Source organism: Crassostrea angulata, chromosome 6 (assembly GCF_025612915.1).
Source record: "Crassostrea angulata isolate pt1a10 chromosome 6, ASM2561291v2, whole genome shotgun sequence".
NCBI lineage: Eukaryota > Metazoa > Mollusca > Bivalvia > Ostreida > Ostreidae > Magallana > Magallana angulata.
Genome location: NC_069116.1, coordinates 29,961,001 through 29,987,326, shown reverse-complemented (window position 1 = coordinate 29,987,326; position 26,326 = coordinate 29,961,001). Strand labels below are relative to the sequence as shown.

Below are 26,326 nucleotides of genomic sequence, written 5' to 3'. Positions count from 1 at the left end.
TTTATCATATAGTTAGAGATTATGGATTTCAACAAATTGATACACAACGGACTCTAAGAAGTAGAAAGATTTGCATAGGTAAGAAAACGCGTTTGTTTTCATGGATATACCGCAGTAAGTCTTAGATATAAAAACGGAATGCATGTGTCCAAGTTTCTCAAAGAAATGATAAAAAGGAGCACATCTTTACTCCGTGTTTTATGATGCTCTTCAAAAGACCCATACTTCTTTATTTCTTTTATCGTTTCGATAAAAAAAAAAACTATAGTTAAAGAATGAACTAAATAGAAGGCATTTTTTTGCTGGGAGTTCCTGGAATTAAAAGAAAACATCCATCATTTCTTTATCATCTCTTTTCAAGCCCCACGATATGCTTCCCGTAATATATCTTCTAAATGATGCAATAATACATATCAACGTTCATCTTTCTTTTTTTTTCTTCTTCTTCTTTTTTACATAAATCAGTACTTTCAGTAGCGTTCTGTGAGAAAACTGGTTGAAATGGCGCACTCCCCTAACGTGAAATCTCCGGGGTATGATAAACGATCACTGAGAGAAAAATACTACGTATCTTTTGTGTGCATTTATCATTGCAAGTTAAAAGTTTCGTTATTTTTACTTCCTCTTTAGCTTTCTGCATGGACAGAAGTACAGTTGAGTCTTTCATTTACTTTTTCTATTGATATTTTTAAAACAATTTGAATTGTTTTAAAAAAAATTTTATCTTAAATGATAAAGTCATCGCTTTTGTCATATATCTACAGACAGGGAGTAAAAAACACCCCCCCCCCACCAAAAAAAACCCCCCAAAAAACCCAACAACACAAGGATAACCACGACGCTACGAATGATAAAAAGACAAAAATAGAAGCAAATTCGTGCAGTTTTGAAACCTCAAATCCCAAGTCCCGCCGTATTTTCTTTGCTCATTTTGTATTTAAATTTTTCTTCCCACTTCAATATCAAGAGAACTACTTGCATATGCGATCTTTTGTTTTGGTTTGATACGGGCTGAGAAATTTTCATTTTAAATTTCTAAGCAATTTTTGAGACCAATATATGTCGTCTTTGCTCCAATCTTCTATTTGATGTCTATAGATAGCGATGAGCAAGTCAGTTACCGTATCTATAAGACCAGAGCATTTCTTTTCAAAATCCCTTTTTGATATTCCCTTCTAGCACATATATTGATTTTAATTAGGACTGCAGATATCCCGGATGCTTTTAAAGCCTTATATAAGTATTTTTTGCTGACGTCTTAAATTGCGTTGTATAAATTCAAGCGATTTGTGTTATTCATGATGTTGACAACGACTCTGTTGGAAAAATCTTTCTAAAAAAATCCGAAAAAAGTCTTTTAATATGAGACACAAGAAACGAACACACACACAAAAAAAAATGAAATTGAAAAACAACAATATTTGTCCAAGTCTGATACGTGACAGTACACGATGACGTCCTTAACGGATTAGAAATATTAGATAAATAAGGATTAACGATAATGCATTGGGATGATATATAAATATATATATATATATATATATATATATATATATATATATATATATATATATATATATATATATATATATATATATATATATATATATATATATATATATATATATATATATATATAATATGGTACCATATTTAAGTGCGCAAGATCGCTAATACATGTAATACTTGCATATTATCTTAAACTCAACCAGATGTTTATTTGTCCGTTTGTGATCTACACTAACATGAAAAACATTATTTTAATCATACGTAAGGATTTTTCGTTATATTATGTTACAAGCTAATTAAAGTCAATCATAGATTTTTCGACCTGTTTAGAGTTTCCCTCAAAAAAACTTATTTTGGAAAGATACAATTCACCTTGAAATATGTCACTCAGGTTAGCAATATTGCCCACGGACATTATGTTGTAAATGATCAGAAATCGCCCACAGACATTATGTTGTACATGATCAGAAATAGTCGTCAGAGCTTGATGCCTTGTTTATTAATCGGTCTCATCCAACATGTTTAAAGAATTATTATACCATAATACTTTGCTATGTTCTCAGCCCTGTTATCCACCCGAGCACTTTGAAATATATAGCCCTGTTATCCACCCGAGCACTTTGAAATATATATATATATATATATATATATATATATATATATATATATATATAAACCCGCTTTTTATTTAAAACCATTTTACAATCTGCGCACGGGCAAAAGGAACAAAATATTCGTGCGACCGACATATTTAGATTTTGATCGTAAATGCCGAATAATCGCATATGAAAAAGTAGTTGTGCGATATTCGAACGATCTAAAGCGAACGCTGTGCAATTCAAACCAATTAATTCTGGCGATATATCTTGCGTCAAAAAGCGACTGCTGTACAATGAAAGCGAGCGGTATAAGATAATGTGATAGGATCGCGCGAGTGATCAGGTGATCGGACGATTGAACGTGTGCTAGTGCGATTAGGCGTATGACGCTCCATCTTCGCTAGCCTTTGGTTTACGATCCACTCTGCTCTTCAACATAGTGGATCGTAAACCCTTTGGCTAGTAAAGATGGCGGCACACGTGCGATCATGCGTTCCATGGTACGAATGATCGTGAGAGGGGGGTATTTATACCGCCCGTTTCCGACGCTTTTCAGTTAACATAGTTAAATGCGAGAGAAGATGCCGCCTAAGAAGATGAGCAACACCCATGGTCAATTGTGGTCAGACGCAGAGATGTTTATACAGGGTGTATATATATTTGTGGCAAAGCATAGCAAATTGAAGCTGATAAGATGTGCAATGATGGTAAAATGGTGTAAGATTTCATGAGAGCAGCGATTCGTTTCTGTACTTGTGAGTATATAAACATGATAACACGTTGTAAGACGTCCGTACAAATTTTCGAGCGTTTCATTGCGATAATTTCGATTGCATTCAGCCGAATCTGAATACTGTGCATGTCAACTATTTTGAGGAGACTTGATGCGACCACTAAAACGCATGCAACGAATGCGAGACATCGTGCAAAGTATGCGAGAGCTCGCGCGCGGCTAAAACTTTCCGATCGCAGTGTTATAAAGTGATCGTGCGCCAATTTAAAGGACCTTTAAAGCTCCTTAAAATTCACAATTGTTGAACGAGCACTTTACAACCCTTTTTGCGATCGGAATTTTTGTTTGCTTTGCACGAGCTATCGCATACGTTGCAAGAGCTAGCGCATTAGTTTTTGTGGTTGCATCAAGTCTCCTCAAAATACTGGACATGCACCCTATTCAGACGCGACCGAATGCAATCTAAATTTCTGCAATGCAACGCACAAACATAACTACGAATGTTTTACAACGTTTTGTACTCGCAAAAGCGACGCACGATTTTTAAAGATCGTAAGATAAATTGCAGCTGTGTATGCATCTGTTGTGCGACCATAAGACTGCTGCTCAACGTGTCTCGTGTAATCTTGCAACGTTTTACGATCACTGCGAGATTTATCGGTTTTAGTTTTCATGCTTTGCCCCTATTAACAATGTTGTGATAAAAGGAGTTAATATAAGACATTGGAATTAGCCAAGTCTTAATCCTTTTACCGGCAAAAAGAGCGAAATGAGCGAAAATAAAACGGGGGCGAATAGTTCCATTACACAGTAAACACTGTATGAGGATATCTGTTTCAGGCCACAATTGACATTGATTTTGGCTGTTGCTTTTGTTATCTACTTGGGCAGTATGGATATATACCCCCTCTGACTCGCACGAGCATCCGTACAATGAAACGCATGATCGGACAAGCGCCGCATGTCCAATCGCTTTGGTGCACGTTCAATCGTCCGATCGTCTAGTCATTCGTGCGATCCTATCACATAATCTTACAACATGCTTTCATTGTACAGCAGTCACATCCAGACGCAAGATAAATCGCAAGATTCAATGCGTTTACATCACACAACCGTAGCTCTGAATCGTGCGAGTTTCGTACGAGTAATTTTTCATATGAAATTATTCTGGCAACAGTTTACGAACCATATCTACTTTTTTCGGTCGCACGAATATTTTGTCGCTTCTGCTCGTGAGCCAATTGTGAAAGGGGCTTAACGCATTAAAAACTACCCGAGTCTTTCCGACGTCGACATTGGACCGATTTCCAATTCATGATTTCAGTCCTTGGTTTGTGGATATCAACTCCAGTTTCAATTTAATACACACTTTAACAATGTGTCAATGATCCATCTTAACCGGAATAACTTCAGGAAATTCATACGTCAATTGTCAAATTACGTATAGATTTATTTAAGCAATACGAAAGCAATTTCACAGTGAGAAGTTAAACATCCTGCAAAAATCGAAACGCCATTTTGCTTATCTAGATTCCTTGTTATTCTTTATCAGTTTGTCAACATCAAATAGTTTGATATTTAAAGATTCACATTTCATCAATGGGTTTCGCGTCTGATTGAATCTGATGATAGTTTTTTTTAATGATTAATTAATGAAGCCATTGTGCGTTTTATTTCAAGGCCTTTAGCAGACATATTGTATGGAGGGTAGGGTGGGGTGGGGTGGGGGCTTTTACCGGCAAGGGCTTTCTTTCTTTCTTTCACTTTTATATACGAACATATTTTTTTTCAAGCAAGTGGTTAAATCTTTGCATCCTAATTTAAATTTATAAAACAAATAAATATAACGAAGCCATTATTTCCACAGTTTGTTTTGTTTCGTTTAAAGTAAGTAAATCACTCCAAACAATTCCATTCATGTGACGGGAATGATACAGAAGATTCGATTGCAAAACTCATAGATCTGACTATGTATATTAGTGAAAACCCCAAAACGTTAACAAAATAAAAAATATCCAAGACGATTACAGAATGTTTTATTAAGTAGATATTGGTGGTCTTTTGATTTTTATGATGGTTAACGTTCTCTCGGTTCCCTGTATTATTGTCATATCTGATTGAAACAGTGGTGATAAATCTTAATCACCGCAACACCATCATTGTGTATCTAATTATGTCCATTATTTCGCCGCTCTAACTGATATCGGATTGACTTCCGGTTAATTTCTCATGACGTAGGGCAATAATGTTCTTATTGTTTAACGCCATGTTTCCATGTCCAGGGGTCGCTGTCGGAACACTGACCGTAGAACCGAGAAGGAAAGGAGATCTGTTGCTATAATTCCGACATCGTCTGCTCTCTGTACAACATATATTTCAGCATTGCTTTGGGTGTTAACCATTTGTCTCTGTATATTGCAGGAAATGCTAACAACACGATCCTGTATCCTTGTTATATAAATCTCTCTCTCTCTCTCTCTCTCTCTCTCTCTCTCTCTCTCTCTCTTTTCAACAGTGTGTCCATGACCAGCGCCGGAAACTGAAATTCTCGGTTTGCCGCAAACTAATACGGTTTCATTTCTCAAGGGATTCACGGGTTCGAACTAATAAAGTTTAAATGACGTCATCATTTCCAATCAATATCTCGTTTGAAGAGTTTAACATTAAAAAGTGTTAACATACAATCAAGTGCAGAATAATCATTTTCAACACTTTGATGAATGCTTAAAAAGATTTCAAAACTGGGTTAAGATTCGAAAAGGACCCACGTGATTACGTTATTGAATTACCAGAGAACGCAATCAGTGAGGTGATTTCAGTGTATAGGTGTTTAAGGAAACACAACCTGCAAGTGGACAATGGCTTAACATCATTTTGTTTATTGTATTGATTTGTTTTTATATTCAACAGTTATATTAAAGAAATTGTGTATTTATATCGAGGGATTTCGTTCTCAATTTTTTTTTTTTACAATTTCTTCATTATACATGTAGATGCAATAATGAAGATGGCTTGCAAGAAAAAAGAAAAATAAATAAATAAAAAAATCTAAGCATTGATAATTTTTCATAAGTATACGTTGTCTTTAAACAATTAAAAAATATTATTAATCTGAACTTCATTTATTTTACAACGATTTGATAAGCAAGTTGTACAACTTATATTAACATATCTCGTTGGCACGGATGGTAGCGTCAGGGGTTCATTGATGTGGGAGTACCCGGAGAGAACCCACTTGTCCAATCGGGCGACCGCCATACCATATCACATCACGGGGATCGAACTTGGGTCGCAGCGGTGAGAAGCGAGTGCATTGTCCACTATGCTAATTCGACACCTAAAATATTATTATAAACATATATAACTTCTTTTATAACTGGAAAAATATGAATCGATTACAGATTAAATATTGGACAGTCTTTTTTCATCTTAACAACTTTGAAGATTTTGAAGATTTGCAATGCAATACGCATTTTGTTCTGTTCTACACAAATTAATTTGAAATAGGATTGCGGCTAATCGTCCTGGTGCATTAGAATTTACATTATTTTTTCGACTGACATTTGGACGAAACTGCGTTTCCATGTAAATGAGAATGGTGTCATTTTAATGATACAGTCTAATTGGCAATAATAACTCGTATATACTTAGTTTAAGTATAATTTGAACAAGTCATCTTTTAAAACAGCTAAATTGCTGTTGAGTTCCTGATCTTGACATCGTTTGGAAACCTCAAAGCGTGACACATTTAACAAATTCATCTGATAATTGGAGAACGTCTAAATAACAATTGAACAACATAGATCAATAACAACGGAATAGTTTGATAGTGCAACAACATTCTGGCAAATGCTAAGTTCGCACTATCGCGCGGTCTGTTAACGAACACTACGACTGACAAATCGTAACTATAATCGTGGAAATTCTCTATAATTTTAAGGTTAGAAACAAGGTGATGCGAGTCGAAATGTACATGCTTATTTGTGTTGCTGAGATTTGATACAGAAAGGCCACAATAGACATATTTCAGGTGACGCGATCTGTCACGATCTTATTGCCCGTTTAGATTCGAGGAAATACGTTCAGATGAAATTGTCCGGATAGAAGTCCCGATTGGATCACGACCTGCTCCGAACATCACGACACGAGTCCCCGATTTGGGTCGCTCATGTACGTGGATAAACGTTCGTTTACGTTAAGATACTTTTATCACAAATCGATGTGCTCTGTTGCGATGGGGTGTTATGATGATTGCAGTTCTTTTCACGATCATCATGGAAAATGATCACGATTGAGCTACGATTCGACTCGACAATATATCTATTTACTAATTTAGCTCGACTCATCGTATTTGCAACAATGAAACAATTGGTCTACTGACACCACTAGTTCATCGCAACACTAGACCAGACTGACAACAGTAAGAAGGTATTATTCTACATACACATGTAGTAGATTATGGTGACTCTTCATAGAGTACTAAAACAGTGTGTAAACATTAGGATATTTTGACAACACTTGAACGGTTTGACAAGTGGAAAAATCCAACTAGACCAGCCGACAACAAAATAAGAGTGTGGCAACATCAGACCAGCTTCTTTATAATAGTACAGTCTAACAAAATACATGTATATCAGATAACATGATATAAAGTTGAACAACAGCTGTACAACAGAATGATTTCACAGTTTTCAATTTATACGTTAATCCTTGGAATATTTGATTGAAACCCTTTACATATTATCCGGAACAACCGACCTAGTTCTGGCTACAAACATTGACAGACAGATTTGTCATACAATCAATTCTCGCCAACTCTGCCTGATGGCCGATGTCTCAATTTACACAAATTATTTGATGAAAGTTTATATTCGCTTCAGGCGGTCGGTAGGATGTGTGTCGTGTGACGTCATTTTGAATTCCAATATTGACAAGAGTTATTGCAAGTACAAGTTAATTGGAACACTTCTTTGTTTTCTACAAATGAATAAAGGTTTGAACGGAATCAGGCCAACCAATAAGACAGTTTCTCATTGTCAGACATTTTTTTAAAACTATTACTTGATCAGCATGACCATTTCATATGCATGTTATATCATCTCGTCCTTTTAACAATATTCACATATTGCAAAATATTTCTGTAAGATTATCTAGATATGACATCAACAGTTTTAATAACTCTTGTCGTAATGGAAACATTTAACATGCCGTATTGCACCGCATGTAAACTGATATCATTATTTATTGCAATATTACTAACTACTGCCATCCAAAGAATTCCATATTCACAGTGCAATAAAAACGAACCATTAACAAAACCACAGACCAATCTTGAATTAGACTTTTATTGGTTTAGGCTTTTAACTCTGATGATAAACATCCGTGTCTTTGATTTCAGATTCCTTTGTTTTCAGCTTCAAACATTTCAGGCATTGGAATTTAGATGTGCATTTGTTTAAGAATAAGAAATAATATTTGGTTATTATTAGGTGATCAAATACGGTCGGGGTGATCAAATACAATAGTGCACGAAGACCTTAAGTTTATAATACATGTATATAGATTTGGTCACGGCTGACGCCCGATCGTATTTGATCACCTCATAATATTCAAAGAATGATTCCTTATTACTTATACCGGTATTTAGTTTTACGTTGTTTTCGGCAATTGTTCCATTATTAAAATAGTCATTGATTGGACCATACATTACAAAATCGATTGGTAGTGTTTTCGCAGACAAAGACACTGAAAATTGTAAATATTCAAAATTTAAACATAATGCTAGAAAGAAATTAAGATTTCCTTTCAAAAGCAGTATGGTAGTGGAATGATTATAATTCTTTGGTTTGGACGCAAATAACCTGCGATTTCTAGAAAATTGAAATGAATAGAGTACATTGTCTCTTGCATGACTTAAAGAATTTTGATTACAACCATCGACGCTCAAGCTTCTAAGTGAGAGTGACGAAGTTATTCAATAATCATCATTATCTGTCTTCTCTCCCTATGCCTTTTGGTCCTTTATTATCTCTATCACAATTTGCTTTAACAGTACACTTGTTTGATTCGTGATCAGTTCAAAACTGGAAGCACAAAGTCTGACAAACCTCTGCGAGATAATTCATCTAAACGGTATGTTTTCTCTCTCTGTGGAATACAGAAATGCCAAAATACACGCCAGTTCTTTTGCACGCTTAGTGATTATATCTTGTGATTTCCTATTGATTTTTATAAAAATAAATTTTCGTACTTTTCATCTTCACAAAACTACTACTGCAGTATTTTTTTTCCATTATAATGCATGACTCTAAGTTGGTAGCGTTTTTTTTTAATTTATTTTGCTTTGAAACAGCTACTCAATTGTATAAAATTTAAAATACTTTACATGTATTGTTTTTCAAGTATTACATTGTAATTTTGAACATTAAATTCAACATGGTATTTGCTCATCAGGATTATCCATCAGTATCAACAATCATATCGATCATAGAAGGTTATGGAAAGGGCTTCGATTTGAAATCCTGGACTAGCTATGAAAAATTGAATTTTTTGCAATCATCTTGTTTGTATCAGTATAAGCTTCCATCGGTATAAATGTTCACTTCCATGTTTGAGCCTTTCATTGCGAGAAGGTATGAAACATCTGCGTTAATTCTACGCACCATCATTTATATGCCCTGTCATCGCTCAGTCGTGATTTTACAAGCCCATATCAATCTCAAAGAATTATTTTTTATCTCCACACACGCTTTAACGTCAAGCAGAATTATTGTTAGGTAGAAAGTTCTTCTAAACTGTTGATCTTGTGTGGGCCTCAACATAAACGTTATCTTAAAATCTGACGTAACACACACACACTCTCTCTCTCTCTCTATCTCTCTCTCTCTCTCTCTCTCTCTCAAATACACAGTTGAAAAAAAAGTTGTTCAGATGTCCGGACGAGTCACTTATCCGGACAGAATGGGGACGGAAGCTTCCGGATAAACAAGGCTGTACATACTGTATTGATCAGTTTATTTATTTTTTTCTTTTTTGGCTTTCTGTATCACAAACATAAATGCCACTCACTCGTAGTGCCAAAATTTTAGACGCTGTCAAACATGAAAGGTTTAATGCTAATCCATACACAGTGTTTTGGTATAATTTCGGAACCCCCCAAAAAATTTCAACGCGCATTTTATGCATATCTTGTCCGTATCCTGTGGTAGATGTTGCTGAATAAACTTTTATCTAGATTGATGAAATAAAGCCTGCAGTGAATTTTGATAAATCCACTGGGTTTTCAGAACGGCTTCGTCTTGCTTCCTAATGTAGAACTCCATTGATTTTCTGTTACTATACTCACTTTAAACGCAAAGAAACAAAAGTGGGACGTAGCTGACAAACTATGTCCGTCCATCATGACGTATTATATATGACACAGCTTGTTAAAAAAATCCGTTACTTCTAAACTTGTCGAGTAGCAAATATAAAACTGTTCAACCCTATAGCAACATTGATTAATTATGGGTGCATTGATCATTTACAACGTCGCGCACGTCCAGTTTAAATACAATTTCTTGATAATTATTACAAAGACGATGACAACGATGATGATAATCATGATTGTGTATAATGTGAATGATGACATAAATTTTATATTAAATAAGTTTTGGTGTGGATTTTTATAATTATGCTTATAATGGTTTTTTTAGTGGATTATGCCACAAGATAATTATGGTTAATGATGATGATGATGATGATGATGATGATGATGACGACGACGATGACCACGATGATGTATAGAGGGAATTATGGCGATGAGGCAGTTTTTCCTTTTTTTTTTGTGTCACTGGAGAACTTGGTAAATAATGGATAAACTTATTACTCAGTCAACGCTTCTGTCCATAACCCCGTCTTTCCCCATTATCTTGCTTTGCGGTCATTTAATTTTCAGCTGAATTTTGTCAAACATTTTATTTCTGACTTGTGATTTTTACTTTTTTTTTAAAATTCTTTTTTTTTCAAATGTATTTTGCTGTAGATGTAACAAAGGATAACTACAAAATAAAACAAACTCGTCTTGCTTACAAAGATGAAATATAAAAATAATGAATATCGTATGTTTGTTTGATTTTCATTGATTTTTCCCGTTTGTCTTATGAATTTAAAAATAAAAAAAAACACGTCATGATAGATTGAAAAAAGGTACAAAAAAATCAGTTCAGCTTTTTAAAGAGTTAACGTCATTTTAGAAAATTTACGCTACAGGAAAACAAGTACAAATGTACCAGTATTGTGCCTGCCTTGTGGTTGAATTATTTGAGGAGCCTGAATGAGATTCCAAACATTATTTGCTGCTTTTACCGTGCAACTTGAAGAACTTCAACCGCCTGTTCAAATGCGGCAGGTAAAGTGAGGGAGGAGGAGGGGGGGGGGTGGGGGGTTGAGGTTACTAAGTATATTAATGATGAATATCTAATTATCTATCACCCCAAATGTACAGATTTCCCGATCTTTCACTATTGATTAAGCCATTATACACCTATATGATATTGTTATTGCTCATTAATTATCGATACCCAATCGTCAAAATGCTCGTCCATGTCGGAATATTACAAAGAATTTTTCGATCAGCTGCCATACTCTTCCTCCATGAGGAATAATCTTAGATTCGCATTTTAAAAATGAAGAATCCTTTGAGACTCGTTTTCCTCTTCCACATGAAGGCAGCAACAGCCAATAACAATACTTTTTGTTTCAAAATCCACCGTTGTTAAATTATTTTGGTTTCCAGTTTCATGTAGCGTGCTTTCAAAAGAAATATGTTATTGTTGGATTGGTTTTGTGGTTTTTTATATTTTGTTTGATATGTGCTTCTCTTTATGCATATTCATAGGATATCGGGATCAGTCTCACGTTTGCTTCCGTGTGGGTGAAGCTTTTGTCGTATGGATGTCTTTGTCAATATTTGGACTGCAAAGGTATACAATGCTAGCTACATCAATACCCTCAATGCTCTGTTCATTGCATTTAAGCCGATTACGAGCCGAGAGAAGCATGTCTTGAACTGTTTTGAAAAGGTTAATGAGAAAAAGCTATCAAATCCATCAAATGAAACGGAATAAAAACTAATTAATTAAGGACATTTTTTTATCTGAATACATTTTTTAAATCACAACATATTTATAATTTTTTTGATAAGATAAACCGAATTGAACAAATACAGCGAGGCAGTGAGACAATGTAGGAATGTTCGTAAAAGATATAAAAAAATCACGATCTTTTTCTGACAGCAAGATGTTGCCTAGTTGATTAACAGCTACTCAAAACGTTTAAAGAGAGTCAATTAATTTATCTTAGGGGTGAGACTCAAATGTCAACGGATGCCTTCTTTTCTAACCAACCCTCAATGTAATTTAGTGAAAAGGGTTTGTAGTGGCTTTAATATTTCCCTTGAAGTTAACGTAGCTTGCTAATTGGGGAAAAAAACCGCCATCTGAAAATGGATCATCCAAAGCCTTTACAATCAATTGACGAAGTAATGTTAACGCTTAATCAGTATCTCTAATTTCTTTGACATCCTGAGATGGCGAGTATTTGATTACATTTCTGAGTAAAAAAAAAAAAAATTAGAAAAATATTTTTTTCTCTCTGAGCCAAAAAAAAGAGAGAGAGAGAGAAAAACAAACTGGTAAAATATCTGACATAGAAATCTGATTTTCAAACCTTTTATAAGTAAAAGAGTTTCCATTAGTTCTAGAGATAGTTTTGGAATGTATTCTAATCCAGAGGAACTACACACGCATATTTCAAATTGTCTACGGGGAGTCTGTACATTCTTTTGACAGGAGCATTTAGCACGTGCCGATGTTTATCAAATAGTCGAACGTGCGGGGCTCTTGTGATAATCAATCCTGTATCCTTTAATTGTGAATTCTAAAATAGCTTCCAAATAATCTAACGAAATCTTATCCGCCCATGAAACCGATGTCATTTTTTCCCTGAACCCGCAATGGCCTCCAGTCTCTAGCGTGAGCATAAAAAAATTAGGATAATACTTGAACAAGTCGTGTGGAATGGAATTCTTGGAGTACACGGGATCGTCTAGGCTACATAAAAATAATAATGGTATTGATATATCATCTACATCCCTTAAAGGGTTGTTTCTCTCGTAGAATTCGTCCAAATCTTCACAACCGAGCATTTTCAAAAACACGTGACTGTCAAAACTTTTGAAGGACCAAGATTTCAAAGCACCTGGTACGTCGATGACGTCACTGAGGGCTCGAGCATGTCTCCAAATGATGAACTTCATATGTAATAGAACAAGAATGTTGTAAATCCCTGAGAATATATCGGATGATCGCTGATTCACCTCAAAACACGGAGATACGCAAACTCCCGCGCAAATCTGAGCAGAAGACCCAAATTCCCCGAGGTAGGATAAGAATAAGTCACAACCCGATCCATAGGACACCACTGTTATAAGGGTCTTTGGATACCTATCATGAATGTAATTAATAACTTGACGAAGATCAGAAGGGTCGCCATAACTTTGTAATTTAGGCGTCGTTAAAAAAGTACGCCCATGTCCACGTCTGTTGAAAACAACACATTGCATTCCTCTACAAGTCGCTGCGTCACATAATGACGACACACTCAATGCGTCACCGGTCAATCCGGGAATTATTAGGATGACCGTTCGCCTTTTCTTCTTCGGGAGTTTTACATTTGTCACCCAATCTAGAGCCACGACTCCTTTGTCCCTCAGCTGAAGGTACTCTCTGTCAAACTGACACTTACAATTATGTGGAATTATCCATGGGAGCAAAGTCTGAATGTGTCGGTTACTTATCCAAATCGATGGAGAAAATGCCCTGGTCATAAACCGGCATCGCTTCAGTATATGAGTTGCTAAAGTCGATTCCTTGTAGAAAAATTTTGGTAGGATTTCCGTGGAACACAGAAAACTTTTTAAGTATACAAACAAACTAAGCACCAAAGTTCCAACAACAGCGATGTAGAACGGCAGTGATAGAAGAGTATAGAACGCCAGCATTACGCAAGCAAAACCTGTACCCCTCTCTTGATCTGTCGGCGCTGCTGCTACTCTGTGTGGTAGGTTATGCTTGCTGTTAAAGGATCTTTGAATTATATATTGGTTATCATTTGCGTTTGGTCGCGGTGTCAATCTATCCCTCCCTCCATTTCTTGCGACAGTTTCCGCGATCATTGGCTTATGCCAGGATCAATTACGGGGTCCGTCCAGCGATTTCTTACGTCTCTTTATTTCATTCACTTGAGAAAGAGAAGGAAGAATAATACAGTAGCGGCTATCGACGAGCAATCAATCTCATTTGGGTAGAGTATTAATCCCCGAGATTTGATCGAAAATCCACAGAGTTGTTAATGAGTGACAAATTACACCTTTATCGCTGTTTTCCGTATAATGTCGTTAAAGGGACTTTCCAGTAACGAGCCAACTTCTGGTAGTGACGCTACTCGGCTGTTCTACACCGTAATACAAATGCTCAGTGATTTACCGCTCGATGTCCAATGTTGCAGACGATATTTATCTGATCCATATTCAATAATTTTTGCAATGTGATAAGTTTGTCCAAGTGTCAAACAATAAAAACGGTGTAGCCAACTTTGCTACAATGCACTTACTAGAATTCCCAATCTCTCTGTTTGAATAGCTAAATCCCAACTGTTCGTAAATATATCAAAACTGCAATGTGTGCTCTCGTTCATAGGGCAGTTTCTCATGTATTACACATCCCGTTACAAGATACATGTAAGCTTGCACGTCTCTTTGGCATAGAATGAAGAAACATCAAAATGATAAAATGAAAGTTATCTGTGGCTGGCTATACAAATTCTTCCTTATTTGCGTGTACGTTAATTTCCTACGGGGGATTTAGCAAATTTATTACGCCAATAATTCACCAAAATTTCCTGGCTACACCTTTAGGGGTAACGGATGAAGCCTCGTAAACAACGGGACTCCTTCGGGGACTGGAATAGAGGAAATTCAATTGTTTGTAAAAACCCTAGCTACCGTGACACATGATAAACCCCTTACCCAATCAACGTCCAAATGATTGTAAAAATATTTCCACAAGGATTTCATTTTCATTAAACAAATCATGTCAAAGAAGACAAACATTAAATGTGACGTGTTCGATATCCCATTTTTGTTACAAGAAATATTAAAAGTACTGTAAATAGAATTTACGTTGACGTCAATGATACATTCCTTCATTCCGAAACAAAAGATGTGCATGTATTTTTCAAGCTATGTCCAGTGTTATTAGATTAGTCATCGGTATGTAGATATCTATATAAAAATACCCTCTTCAAAAATGATGTGCATGGGGTTTTTTTAAAGTAGTTTTTAACTAATTGTCTTCTTGAATAAGATTCAATTCATCCACTTAAATTACGGAACAAGGAATAATTCTTTGAGTAATATAAGGGTGATCAAATACGGACGGAGTTGATAAAATCCAATAAAGCCCGAAATGCTTTATGATATATTTGCTCACCGCCGTCCGTATTTGATCATCTCATGATATTCAAAGAATGATTCCTTATTGTACGATTAACTATTTTAAATAGTCATTGGTGAACTGTATTGGACCATACATTACGAAAATCGATTGGTAGTTTTATCACAGACAAAGACACTGGATAATGTAAATATTATATCATAAATAACTGGTAGCATCAACTCTTACTGGAAAAAATTACTCAGGTAAACGTGTTGCATTGTTCATTTTTTTTTACATTAATGATTGTATTTGGCCGGTAGGTTCCGAAAAAGCATTTACTAAATCATGCATCTCGATAGATGTACTAATATATGAATGCCATAGGATACGACTTGTTGGCACAGTTAAAGTATACGTTTACAACTAATTTGAAATTACACTTTCATCAACGTTACCAAGTATTACAGACCAAAGCAACTTTTGTACTTTTTTTTCGAACCAGCTGGTAAATTGTTCCAGAACTTGACGTAAATTTCACGTAGACTTTACTTTATCTTTATATTGCAAACAGACAAACGACGTAAGGTATACACAGAGGAACGGTGCGAAAAATGTCGATTCGTACCCATGTGTCTGTCTTATAAGAGAGCTAGCAAAAATAAGTGGGTTTTTTTTTTTAACTTTCTTCTGTTGGTGATGGTGTTGTTTGAATCTAAAATCATTAGAGATTTGTTGTGTCGTTAGCAATTATTGCCATTGTATGCCAAGCGAGATTCTATATGAAGTACTCCGATAAACAGCACGCGCGGATCTTGAAGGGGAGGGGACTAGACCCCCCCCCCCAAACTAGAAAATTCAATTTTTTTAATTTACTTGGTAAAATTACTGAAAATATGCCTCGGACCACCCTTACCCGACAAACTTAAATATCCCACAGACCCCCTCCCCCCTCCCTTGAAAAAAAAATTCTGGATCCGCACATGAATAGTCTAAATACATGTAGAATTGATTATTGACATATATAGGAATGTTACAACTATTCGTGATAATTTGGTGAAGTATATCTTACCATTCTGTATGTGTGCTGATTTGCATTGTAATTTTCATCATCAATCGTTTTAAAATTTCTAATATTCTAATACTTATGAATAGAAAAAAGTATGGGTTTTTTTTAATCTGAAATGCAACTTATTTCCAAACTTTAAATTTCTAAGTTGTTCTAAAATGGTAATCATTTCACTAAGCTTGGCTATTGCAATAAACATTTGAAAAATCTTTTTTTATATAGCCAATTATTTAAAATTTTAAGGTATGTCTGATGGATAATTTATTTGACCATTAATCCTCCTGTAGTTAACACGCAGTTTTGGTATTTAATTTATTGAATATATTTTGAGTCGTTTACAGTTATCATACACATTTCTATGGTAAAGGTTTCGTGGTGGGACAATTAATGAGCTGCAAAGAATATTGTCCTTTTCCATTCTTAATAGCAGTATCCTATTTTGTAATGAAATATTGTTAAAAGTTCATCTTATCATCTTCATGCTTCTTCTTTTTTTCTATTATGTCGCCTGAAATCATGTACGTCGATGGGCAATTTGGTTGCCAATTTTTTTTTCATAATAAAAAAAAGTTTTTATAAGATTGCCGTTATCTTGAAATAAAATTCATGATAAAATGCCGTTTTTATTGATAATCTAGACGAGAGAAAAATCCAGGTATTTAACACACTGGCAGTCAAATTCAAAAAGAAATGCACCACAAAATTCTTTTAGAAATCTTGGCTCCCTCTTTATCCGGAATTCCTGCTTACTTCGGGTCGTAAACATGACAGGTCGGCCTGTATATCTGTTAATCCCCGACTTAATCGCATCGTGTGTTAATCACGTAAAGCTGAACCTGAGATTAAAACTTGGATCTTTTTGGCCGGGAACTTTACACTTTGGAATGCTGTTTATGTCCTCGTAGACAGCCGAGCCAAAGTGAAGTGAGTTATTTTACAGTCAAGAGATATATATCCAGAAAACATACACTCAACTTCAATGGGCCAAGATACGATTGAAAGTTAAATTTATCTCTCGATTTTTTTGTGTGAATACGTGTTTAGATTCATACCGGAAAGAATGAAAAATATTTTGAAATGCACTTGATTCTTTTGTTATTTTTGTTATTTCCAATTGTCTTAAGTGAGGTTTGAGGTTTTAATTCGTTTCCGATGCACGATTTCTTTCATATAGACAGGGAAGCGTTTTTATACGAAAAAAAAACCCTTTTCGAAAGACGTTGTAAATCCGCCGGGCTTTAAAGACGTCTATTCAACATAATGAACTTTCCTTAAAATGTTCTGAATCAATTTTTATTCGTTAAAAGAAATAAAAGGTTCCTTTGTATAAAGCATTTTTGAATAAAGATATCGAACTAACTAAATATTCCCTGAATACATAACATCATTCCGTAGTGTTATCAGTTTTTCTCTCTCCGAATTACGTCTACTCAGGAACTGCAAGCATTTCTTTATTTGTACTTTTGTATAAACGAATTTGCAAAAAATAAAAATTGTTTTATTAATTAATTTATTTGCTTATTTTTTAAGGCTGCTTTTAAGGACGATTTCACATGCACAAACGTCATCAATAAAGATGAGGATCGTCATGTTGTCTGGACTTTTCTCTGGGAATAGAACCAATAAAATGTCAGATATATACGTTGATCAACATCTTTGGTTACAAACAATCCTTTTCTTCTTGTACTAGTATATTGATTTGTATTATTCGGAAGACCTGTTGGTTTTTTTTTAATACCAAAAACTCGATACTATAACTTATTCGAGGTTTGATGATCGTCATCATTACTTTTTTATCTTCGGACAAAGAAGAGCTTAAATAATATTCATTTTCACATGTAAATGATGTAGATCTATACCAATTAAGATACTTAATTAAAATATCAACAGTGGTTTAGGAGATATATATATATATATATATATATATATATATATATATATATATATATATATATATATATATATATATATATATATATAAGTTAAGTTTAAGGTGGAATAACACATCATCACAAAATGGCTGACCGCTGATCGAAACTACATTTCGTTTTATGAAAAGGATTTTATCGACTTCACAAGGTAACTTACGCAATAGCCGAGTGGATAAAGTGTCGGACTTGTGATCTGTACATCCCGAGTTCGAATCCCGCAGGGAATTTTGTTGTTACTTGGTGAAATAATTATTTTAGTTATTCATTTTTTATCCCCAAACTGTGAATTTTTGCTTATTTGACAAATGCACAGTCTATTTATCATTATATCTTTCATTATCAAAGAATGTCCTTTTAACTTGAGGGACTTTTTTCAGGTGTGTTATTCCACCTTAAATTAACACGCATCCGACGTGATATGTATTTTATCAGATAAATACCTAAGAATTTTTGATAAATCATCGAAATAACAATCTGCAGTATATTTAACATCACTGGAACGATTTTTAATAAACGGTTGTATCTATTAGATTCCAAAGAAAGACACGCAATTGTGTTTATGCATTTAATAATCATCTTGGATATATTTATCTCTACTTAAGGATATAAAAATGTGTTGGCATTTTGAGAGATAACCATGTTTTACATAAAACTACTGAAGATAGTATCGTGCGTCTATCTGTGTTTCTCACCGCTCTTTCCAAATTCTCTGATAGTAATTGACATGCATTTTCGCGATAAGGAATAAATAGAGCTTAAAGCGAGATATTTTCTAGTTTTCGCAAATACGCTGTTTAACCTTTACAAACGGGCTTGGTAGATTAACTCTTAATCCAGCATTGCATGCAATGCGGAATTTTCTAATAGGTTTTCAATAAGAAATCTTTTTTTCTAGGATTGCATTGCTCAGTATATCACGATACTGCTCCTATTTTGTATGCAAACAATTAAAAAAGATCAATATTTCTTTGAAAAAAAATCGAGGCCTAGATAGATTTTGGGAGAAAAGGGGGGGGGGGGGGGCTGCAAAAAATTATTTGTCAGGGAAAACTTGTTACATGCGTACTAAAACCAAACTCAAAGCACGAAAGCATTTAATTAGAATTTGCAGAAAAATAATTGACAGACTCTTGTCAATTCCAATTCATTGAAAAGGGTTATAGAGAAGGCAATATGAAAACTACACCGAGTTCATCATAGTGAAGATGCAAGAGGCACTCAAAAAGACATAGAGGGTAACAGGAACAACCTCTGACGTCATAGATATACTCCACAAAAATGTATTGATTGTTTCCGAAACATCTTGTGTTATGTCTTATCATCAAAAAAACATTTGATTGAAACATAACGATGCTTAAATGCATTCTTAATACACATACCACTACCTATTGCCCATTGGAGATCAAGTACAAGTCTAAAGAATAACCCATAAGACACAAAATTTTAAATTGAAAAAAAAACCCAGGCGAGTTTTAATTCGTAAATGATTCCTGAGCAATGATCCATACAAAGCTTTGATACAGTTGGGTATATTTAAAGTCCTTATGAGAACCAAGAAAGCTATGATGAAAACTAATTAACAATTAGTACAGTATTCGTTTCGCAAAAGTAAAAATAATGTGCTAATTTGGGTCAGCTCTTATGATTTACAACCCGACTGTAAACGTAACAGCCGGGTAACTTAATTCCAAATTCATTCATCTATAGAAGCGTCGTCTTATCTCTTGAACACATTGATTTGGTTGCGTGGGGGGCCTACCTGCGGAAATTGTGGGCCAAATCAGGAACCTTTGATGCTGAGACATCCATGCCAGTACTACCGGTACTCAGACAGAAATATTTGTTGCCTGAAAATAGACACGATCAGATCTTAATTGGTTTTTTCTCGAACGCGGTATTTGCTTAATAGACTAGTATATCAACCGTTTTGCCCACGCCCACCCTCTACTTATTTGCAGGTTCGGTCAAAATGGTATCAAAGGTTACTAAAGTGGACCACCGTATTATTTTACGGACGATAGGTCGATATAATTGTTTAAGCAATTTGCTAATTCAAAGACACAATATATTTTTAAAAAGCCTTAAATTTCGGTACTAGTATTTGGGGGAAAGGTGTTTCAATCGTATTATCGAAGTAATTTAAAAACTGCATGGACCGAACAAACAATATTGAAAAAAGGAAATTCATGTGCTTCTTTCCTTTGCATCTATTTGAAAGAAGAGAAAAATTGAAGATGTGTGTGGACAGATTTAAAAAAAAATAAATGCTCATATCTGCGTACACTTTTATCGGACAGGTTAAGAATATGCTTACATAAGATTGATGCAACAATCAAACTTGGAAAATTATGACCATATTAATTGAACAACAAGTTTGGGAAAAGATCTCGTTGGTTACGACCGTCGATCAATCAATTAATCTTTCACTTCCTTCTTCGTCTCAAAGAGCTAGACACGGTCCGTCTCACGAGATCTATTTATTAACTGAAGTGCAACACAAGAGAAGGAGAATGTAATTGCTTTTATTATGCAAGAATGGTGGATATGTGTATAAAATTATACGAATTATCCATAATGTAAGAGCTAAGCAGGAAAGAGCCAATTTCGGTTTGATATAAGATGAAAGCATTGAACCATAGATGCCAGTATACCTTGCCCATGATGTATTTTGATAGGTTATGGAACTTATTTACAGCGCCCTGAAGGGCTTTCCATATAGCCAATTTGCCAGTAACTGCCATGGGAAGATCATCCGTATGATTTTTTATATCCCGCAGCAAATATCAGGATATTATTGCCATTTTCTATGGAAAGATAATACAGCAGTTTATGGACTCGTTAGGATAAATTATTACGGAAATGAGCATCCAGTTTGCTCGACTATCCATTCTTCTATTCGAAGCTCTCCTACCAGAAATGAAAAAAAAATATAATAGAGACTGGCCCTCTGGTTATTTGTAATTTGAGGATCGAATAGCAGGTTTCATTACATCTGAGCATTCTCGCAGATACTACAAGCATTTGTTAGACATATTTTCCTTGTAAGACTTTATATTATCAAAATTTTCAAAGAATGCTCTAACATACAATCAAATTCGGTCTTCCACCCAGGTTCTGATCTGCCATGTGACTAGTCGACTTAAGGTTTGGAACTTTTAGACTTCGTATTTTGTATAAATTGCTAATTACTTTTTAAGACCCAAAAGTTCACGGATGGCTACAAAATTCTGAAGACTAACCCTCCCCCCCCCTCCCGCCCTAGCCCCACCCCTTATAAATCTTCACAATAATTCAAAATCCGTTTCTAACCCTAGAGCAATGCAAGTTGTTGCATATCAATGCATCAATATAATCGTATGTAAGCGTATTTTTTTTTTCATCTTTTTTTTTTTTATGTATCGACAATTCTACACTTAACAACCTTTGGTAACATTCGTTGCAATGATGAGCTCCTTTGTTAAGGAGTGACAGATTTTTTGCGATCTTCTGACATATTTTCAGGGGGTTTTTTGTGCTGTTTATCAGCTACACTAAAGAGTTCAATATCAATATCAAACTACTGCCATATCATACATTATGAAATGACGTGCGATATGTTAACTGATCATGTTTTTGAAATCTACTTTTAACGAAGTAGATGCGGCGCGTTTTCGGTGTCATGTTTTTCATTCATCATTTTAAAAGAACACTACAAAACTTGATCAAGGAAAACAAATAAGTTTGGTTTTGTAAGAATGTTGTAATATGAGGTTTTACCATTTTTCGTAATTTAATAGAAAACCCATGATATTGTAAAGAGTTTCCTAAAATAATGAAGTTTGAAATTCTATAGTAAAATAATAAAAAGTCCGAGAAAACTAGATTATAATTTCATTTGCAGTCTGCAAACACATTTTGAAATTTCTTAAAGTTATCTAGGTTTGCTATGAATTTAGTAAGTGCAAATCACATTCCACTGAATTATACATTGAACTTGTTTTTAAAATTTAATATGTATACAATAAAATAAATTCCACATGTAATGCATGCAAGCTTTCTTATCTCTCTTGTTTAATTTCTGTGTTAATGTTATGGTTCTTAGAGATGTTCAATTTTATTATTTTACGATACAATGCGAGACAGCTGATACTGTTATATATCTATTTTATTTATCAGCATGCCTAACCCTTTTGCACTGAAAACAACTTTTATGCTATCAATTAGTAAGTGCAAATTACACTCGACTGAATTGTGTTGTGTGTTTTTGAATTTTAATAATTATGCAATAAAATAAATTCCACATATAATGCATGCACGCCTTATCTCTCTTCTTTTATTCCTGTGCTATTGTTATAGCTCTGAGAGATGTTCAGATTTATTACGATTAAATGCGAGACAGCTGGTACTTTTATATATCTATTTTAATAATCAGCATGCCTAACCCTTTTGCACTGAAGCAACATTTGTGCCTATAATAATTATATGGTAGCAAAAAATTGCACTAACCATGGCTCGGTTCTTGGAACAATCTGTATTTTAATGTGTTTTTTCAATACCAACTCAACCATTTCTCTCGTGGAATGTAAAATTTGATGCGCTATGAAGACCGAACTTTGATGAAAATAGAAAAAAAACAACCCAGACTATTAATACTTCATGAATATGATTCATTCTGTACATAACGTATTTTTTTTCAATGAAGTTACAGATATAAAGGACAGATATAAAGGTTTCATGGGTCAAATCAAATTGAATTTTTGAATTAGATTAGCAGGTATGTAAGAGGTTGGGTGTGGTCGAAAAAACGTAAACTGAGGAGCAAGATCGGACATCATCAAGGTGGAACTGAAAAACTTGAAAATGGATCAGTGACGATTTGCAAAATACTGAGTGATATGAACGACCTTGTTTCATGTTTTTGTGTAAAATAGTTAAAACCCGTGGCGAATATTCATAAATTTCGTTAATTACTTCTGGTGTTGAAAATACTAACTTTTCTCAAATCTTTCGGCTAATAATATTATAGATTTTAACTTTTGCATAATTAGAGCTATTTTTCCAATCGGTACTAATCTTATATAAGTATACCGTGTTTTGAGATTTAATGATAATTATTTTTTAAAGACGTTGTTTACTCAGGGTTTGAGTTGTCAAATCCGGATTGTTAAAAGTTCGATTTCATCAGTAAAATTTGTTTTAAATACAAAAAGTATTTATGAAATGAATTATTTTTGACATAACAGTCGATATTTTTACTATATTATGGAATTTGGCTCTGACAAAGTTTGACTTTTAGCAAAACAGAGGAAATTCGGACTAAATTTTTCAGATTTTGTTTTCCACTGAAATATTTTTGGTAGTACTATAATACTTAAAGTTAAGATTTTATTTGTTAGTCAACATAATTTTGCATATTTTCTGTCGGTTTTATCTTGCTTTTTCGTTTAGATTATCGTATGGCACACACTACAAAAATATTGAAAAATGCTTAAAAATGATAAAAGACACCATATCACAAAATGTTGATCATTGACCTCATACAAATTTTATACCAGCAGAGAAAGGTCAATATACTGAATTTAATCCTCTTAATGTTTTAGCATTATCATCATTCAGTTTTTTTTTGTTATATTTCATAAAAAATGGGTAGTAATTGGAAAACTGATAGAGGAAATTCGGACTAGAATATCTATAAAAATTGTGAATGAAAACTTAATACTTTGTATCTATTTAATGTCACTACCATTCATAAACTGCATTTCATTTGTCAAAGAGTCAAGCAATTTGTATTATTTTCACAGTTAAGAAAATCTCAATCATAGTGTAAAATTTTTATGGTTTTTTCTTAAATTTTCAAAAAATATTCAATGGCCATTAACCCAAAAAGTAGGTCATTGACCTACTTTTTTGAAAGTGAAGAATATCACTACCATGTAAGGTCTATAACACACAATAGTTGGTTTTTCATTATCATCAGTGGAATATTTTTTTCATTCTGAGTGTAAACGTCATCCTTAATTCGGATTTAAATCATCCTAAAAGATGTACCCCCCCCCCCCCCAAAAAAAGTCTTTGATAAATATTTTTTTTCCGATTTGAGTATATGGTTGCGGTTCACATATCCCGTTGACTTTTGTAATAACATTTCATTTCCGATATAATCTTCCCTTTACTGCGCATCAATTTATCTGTCGCATTTTATCAGCTTTAATGTGACAAAGTTAGCGTTTTTTCTTCAAAGCAACTCAAAAATCACCTTTTAAATCAATCCTGGTGTCATGGTCGTTTGAGCCTTTATCTTTGTTTGTTTTTTAACAGAATTGGTCCTGTTCTGATCTGATTCAGAGATGCGTTTTCTTTCAAGCATAATTTTGCAGATTAGAATTGCGATTCTATTTAATGCGTCAAAGCGACTTGGTCTTTGTGATATAGTATTATTTTCTTTCGCGAAGTCAGCTGTTTCATTAAAAGCTAAATGGAGGGAAAATGAAGGATTTTGCTTAAATTATTAAATCAAAAACAAAGCTTTGGTGAAAACGAGAGCACGATTATTCTTAACGGCCGTGGGGAGGAGCATCAAAAGGATGCTGATTTTGAAAATCTAGGTCATGGTGCACAAAGGTCAAACCTTGGCCTAAATATCTTTTATATTTTAGATTTGTATAGTAAAGAATGGGCTTGCTAAGATGATGTTAGATAAAAACTGGCGTTTTATAAGATTACCGAGTTAAAGTGTTATGGACCTAGCTATACAGACTCTCTCTGTGATTGACATTCAACGGACTTACGTGTGACTTGTGCTTCATGCAGTTAAGAAAGCCAAAAAAAATTAACATAGCTAAAGATATTTCTCAATGAAATTTCAAAGGTTGAATACAAGGGAAGGAGAGACGACAGTGGGTATCATGGGAAAGGGTTTAAACTCAGTGATGGTCGCAACACGGGAGATAATGTTGTTTTTTTAAGATTCCAGCAATTTGCAAAAACAATAAATCATATAAATTAATACATTGTTATCATGTCAGGAGTATAGATGGCAATGTGGCAAGGCAAGAATACGGCCAAACTTAGTTAGATCTTATACTTTATTGTAGCTTTGGGTTGATGTCAGGAAGAAAAAAAAATTCAAATTCCAATCTTCAAGGATATCTTCTGGGGGCTTGTCACGCCATTCCAGAACTAAATAATGGATAAGCCACATCAAACACCCCGCTTCAAGAGAGAAGTAAGTGTTAACGTTAACATTACCACAAAGTACGCGTAGATGTGATTTCACAATTACTCCCACCGCCTATCTAACTCGGATCGGAATTAGTTTAACAGGACCGCGAGTAGCGAGACAGACATAGACGATACGATTCCATCAGTCATGTCTGAAGAATCAAAGACAGCGGGTTTTGTATTTGTAGATAATGCCATTTATCCTATAAGCTAATACACGGTACAAACAGGAGCCTCATTGTAGCAGGAAAAAATAATTACAGAAACTGCTCTCTCTCTCTCTCTCTCTCTCTCTCTCTCTCTCTCTCTCTCAAAAAACAAAAAAAAAAAACAAAAAAAAAAAACCCAAAAACATGTCGATATAGTCATAAACTGGTTCAATAAGAAAAACATCTTTTATTTTAACTTCATATGAAGAATATATGTATCTAAAATTGTGATTAATTAATAGATTTACTATATCTAGATCTAATTTCGCCAACTGATCGCGCGATACAGGTTGGTGAATTTTAATTCAAACCAGTTTCCAAAAATCAGTCACTGTCTAACTTTAGTCGACAATTGTAATTGTGTTCAAAACATCGAAATCATTGTTGTTATTCAAAATTTCTTATGTGATAACTGTTGCTTTGGTTTGAAAAGACGTACTGGTTAACTATGACGGCGAACTTTTTACAAACCAAAATATGCACATTAATTAATCAACTGATAATACTAGTAATTCATAAAAATTAGAATAAGGAATGTCAACAAGTACTCAAATACTCGAATAATCGTTTGGTCATACCGATCATCGACTAAAATTTTCTCAG

General features: G+C 34.3%; 1 protein-coding gene and 1 long non-coding RNA gene across 3 annotated transcripts; one reads left to right on the top strand and one right to left on the bottom strand.

Annotated features, from left to right (window-relative positions):
- The first annotated feature begins 7,187 nt into the window (after positions 1–7,187).
- On the top strand, positions 7,188–10,936 carry LOC128190724 (uncharacterized). Of its 2 annotated transcripts, none has more exons than XR_008244384.1 (2): positions 7,188–7,269; positions 10,536–10,936. It is a non-coding gene; the product is annotated as an uncharacterized LOC128190724 (long non-coding RNA). The 2 variants fall into 2 exon arrangements; XR_008244385.1 differs by lacking the exon at positions 7,188–7,269 and adding an exon at positions 8,876–8,973.
- Positions 10,937–12,024: 1,088 nt separating this feature from the next.
- Positions 12,025–15,258, bottom strand: LOC128190723 (protein ABHD15-like). Its single transcript, XM_052862868.1, has one exon. It carries the CDS (start codon positions 14,054–14,056, stop codon positions 12,698–12,700), a length of 1,359 nt encoding a protein of 452 aa, XP_052718828.1. The 5' UTR covers positions 14,057–15,258; the 3' UTR covers positions 12,025–12,697.
- Between the last annotated feature and the right edge of the window lie 11,068 nt (positions 15,259–26,326).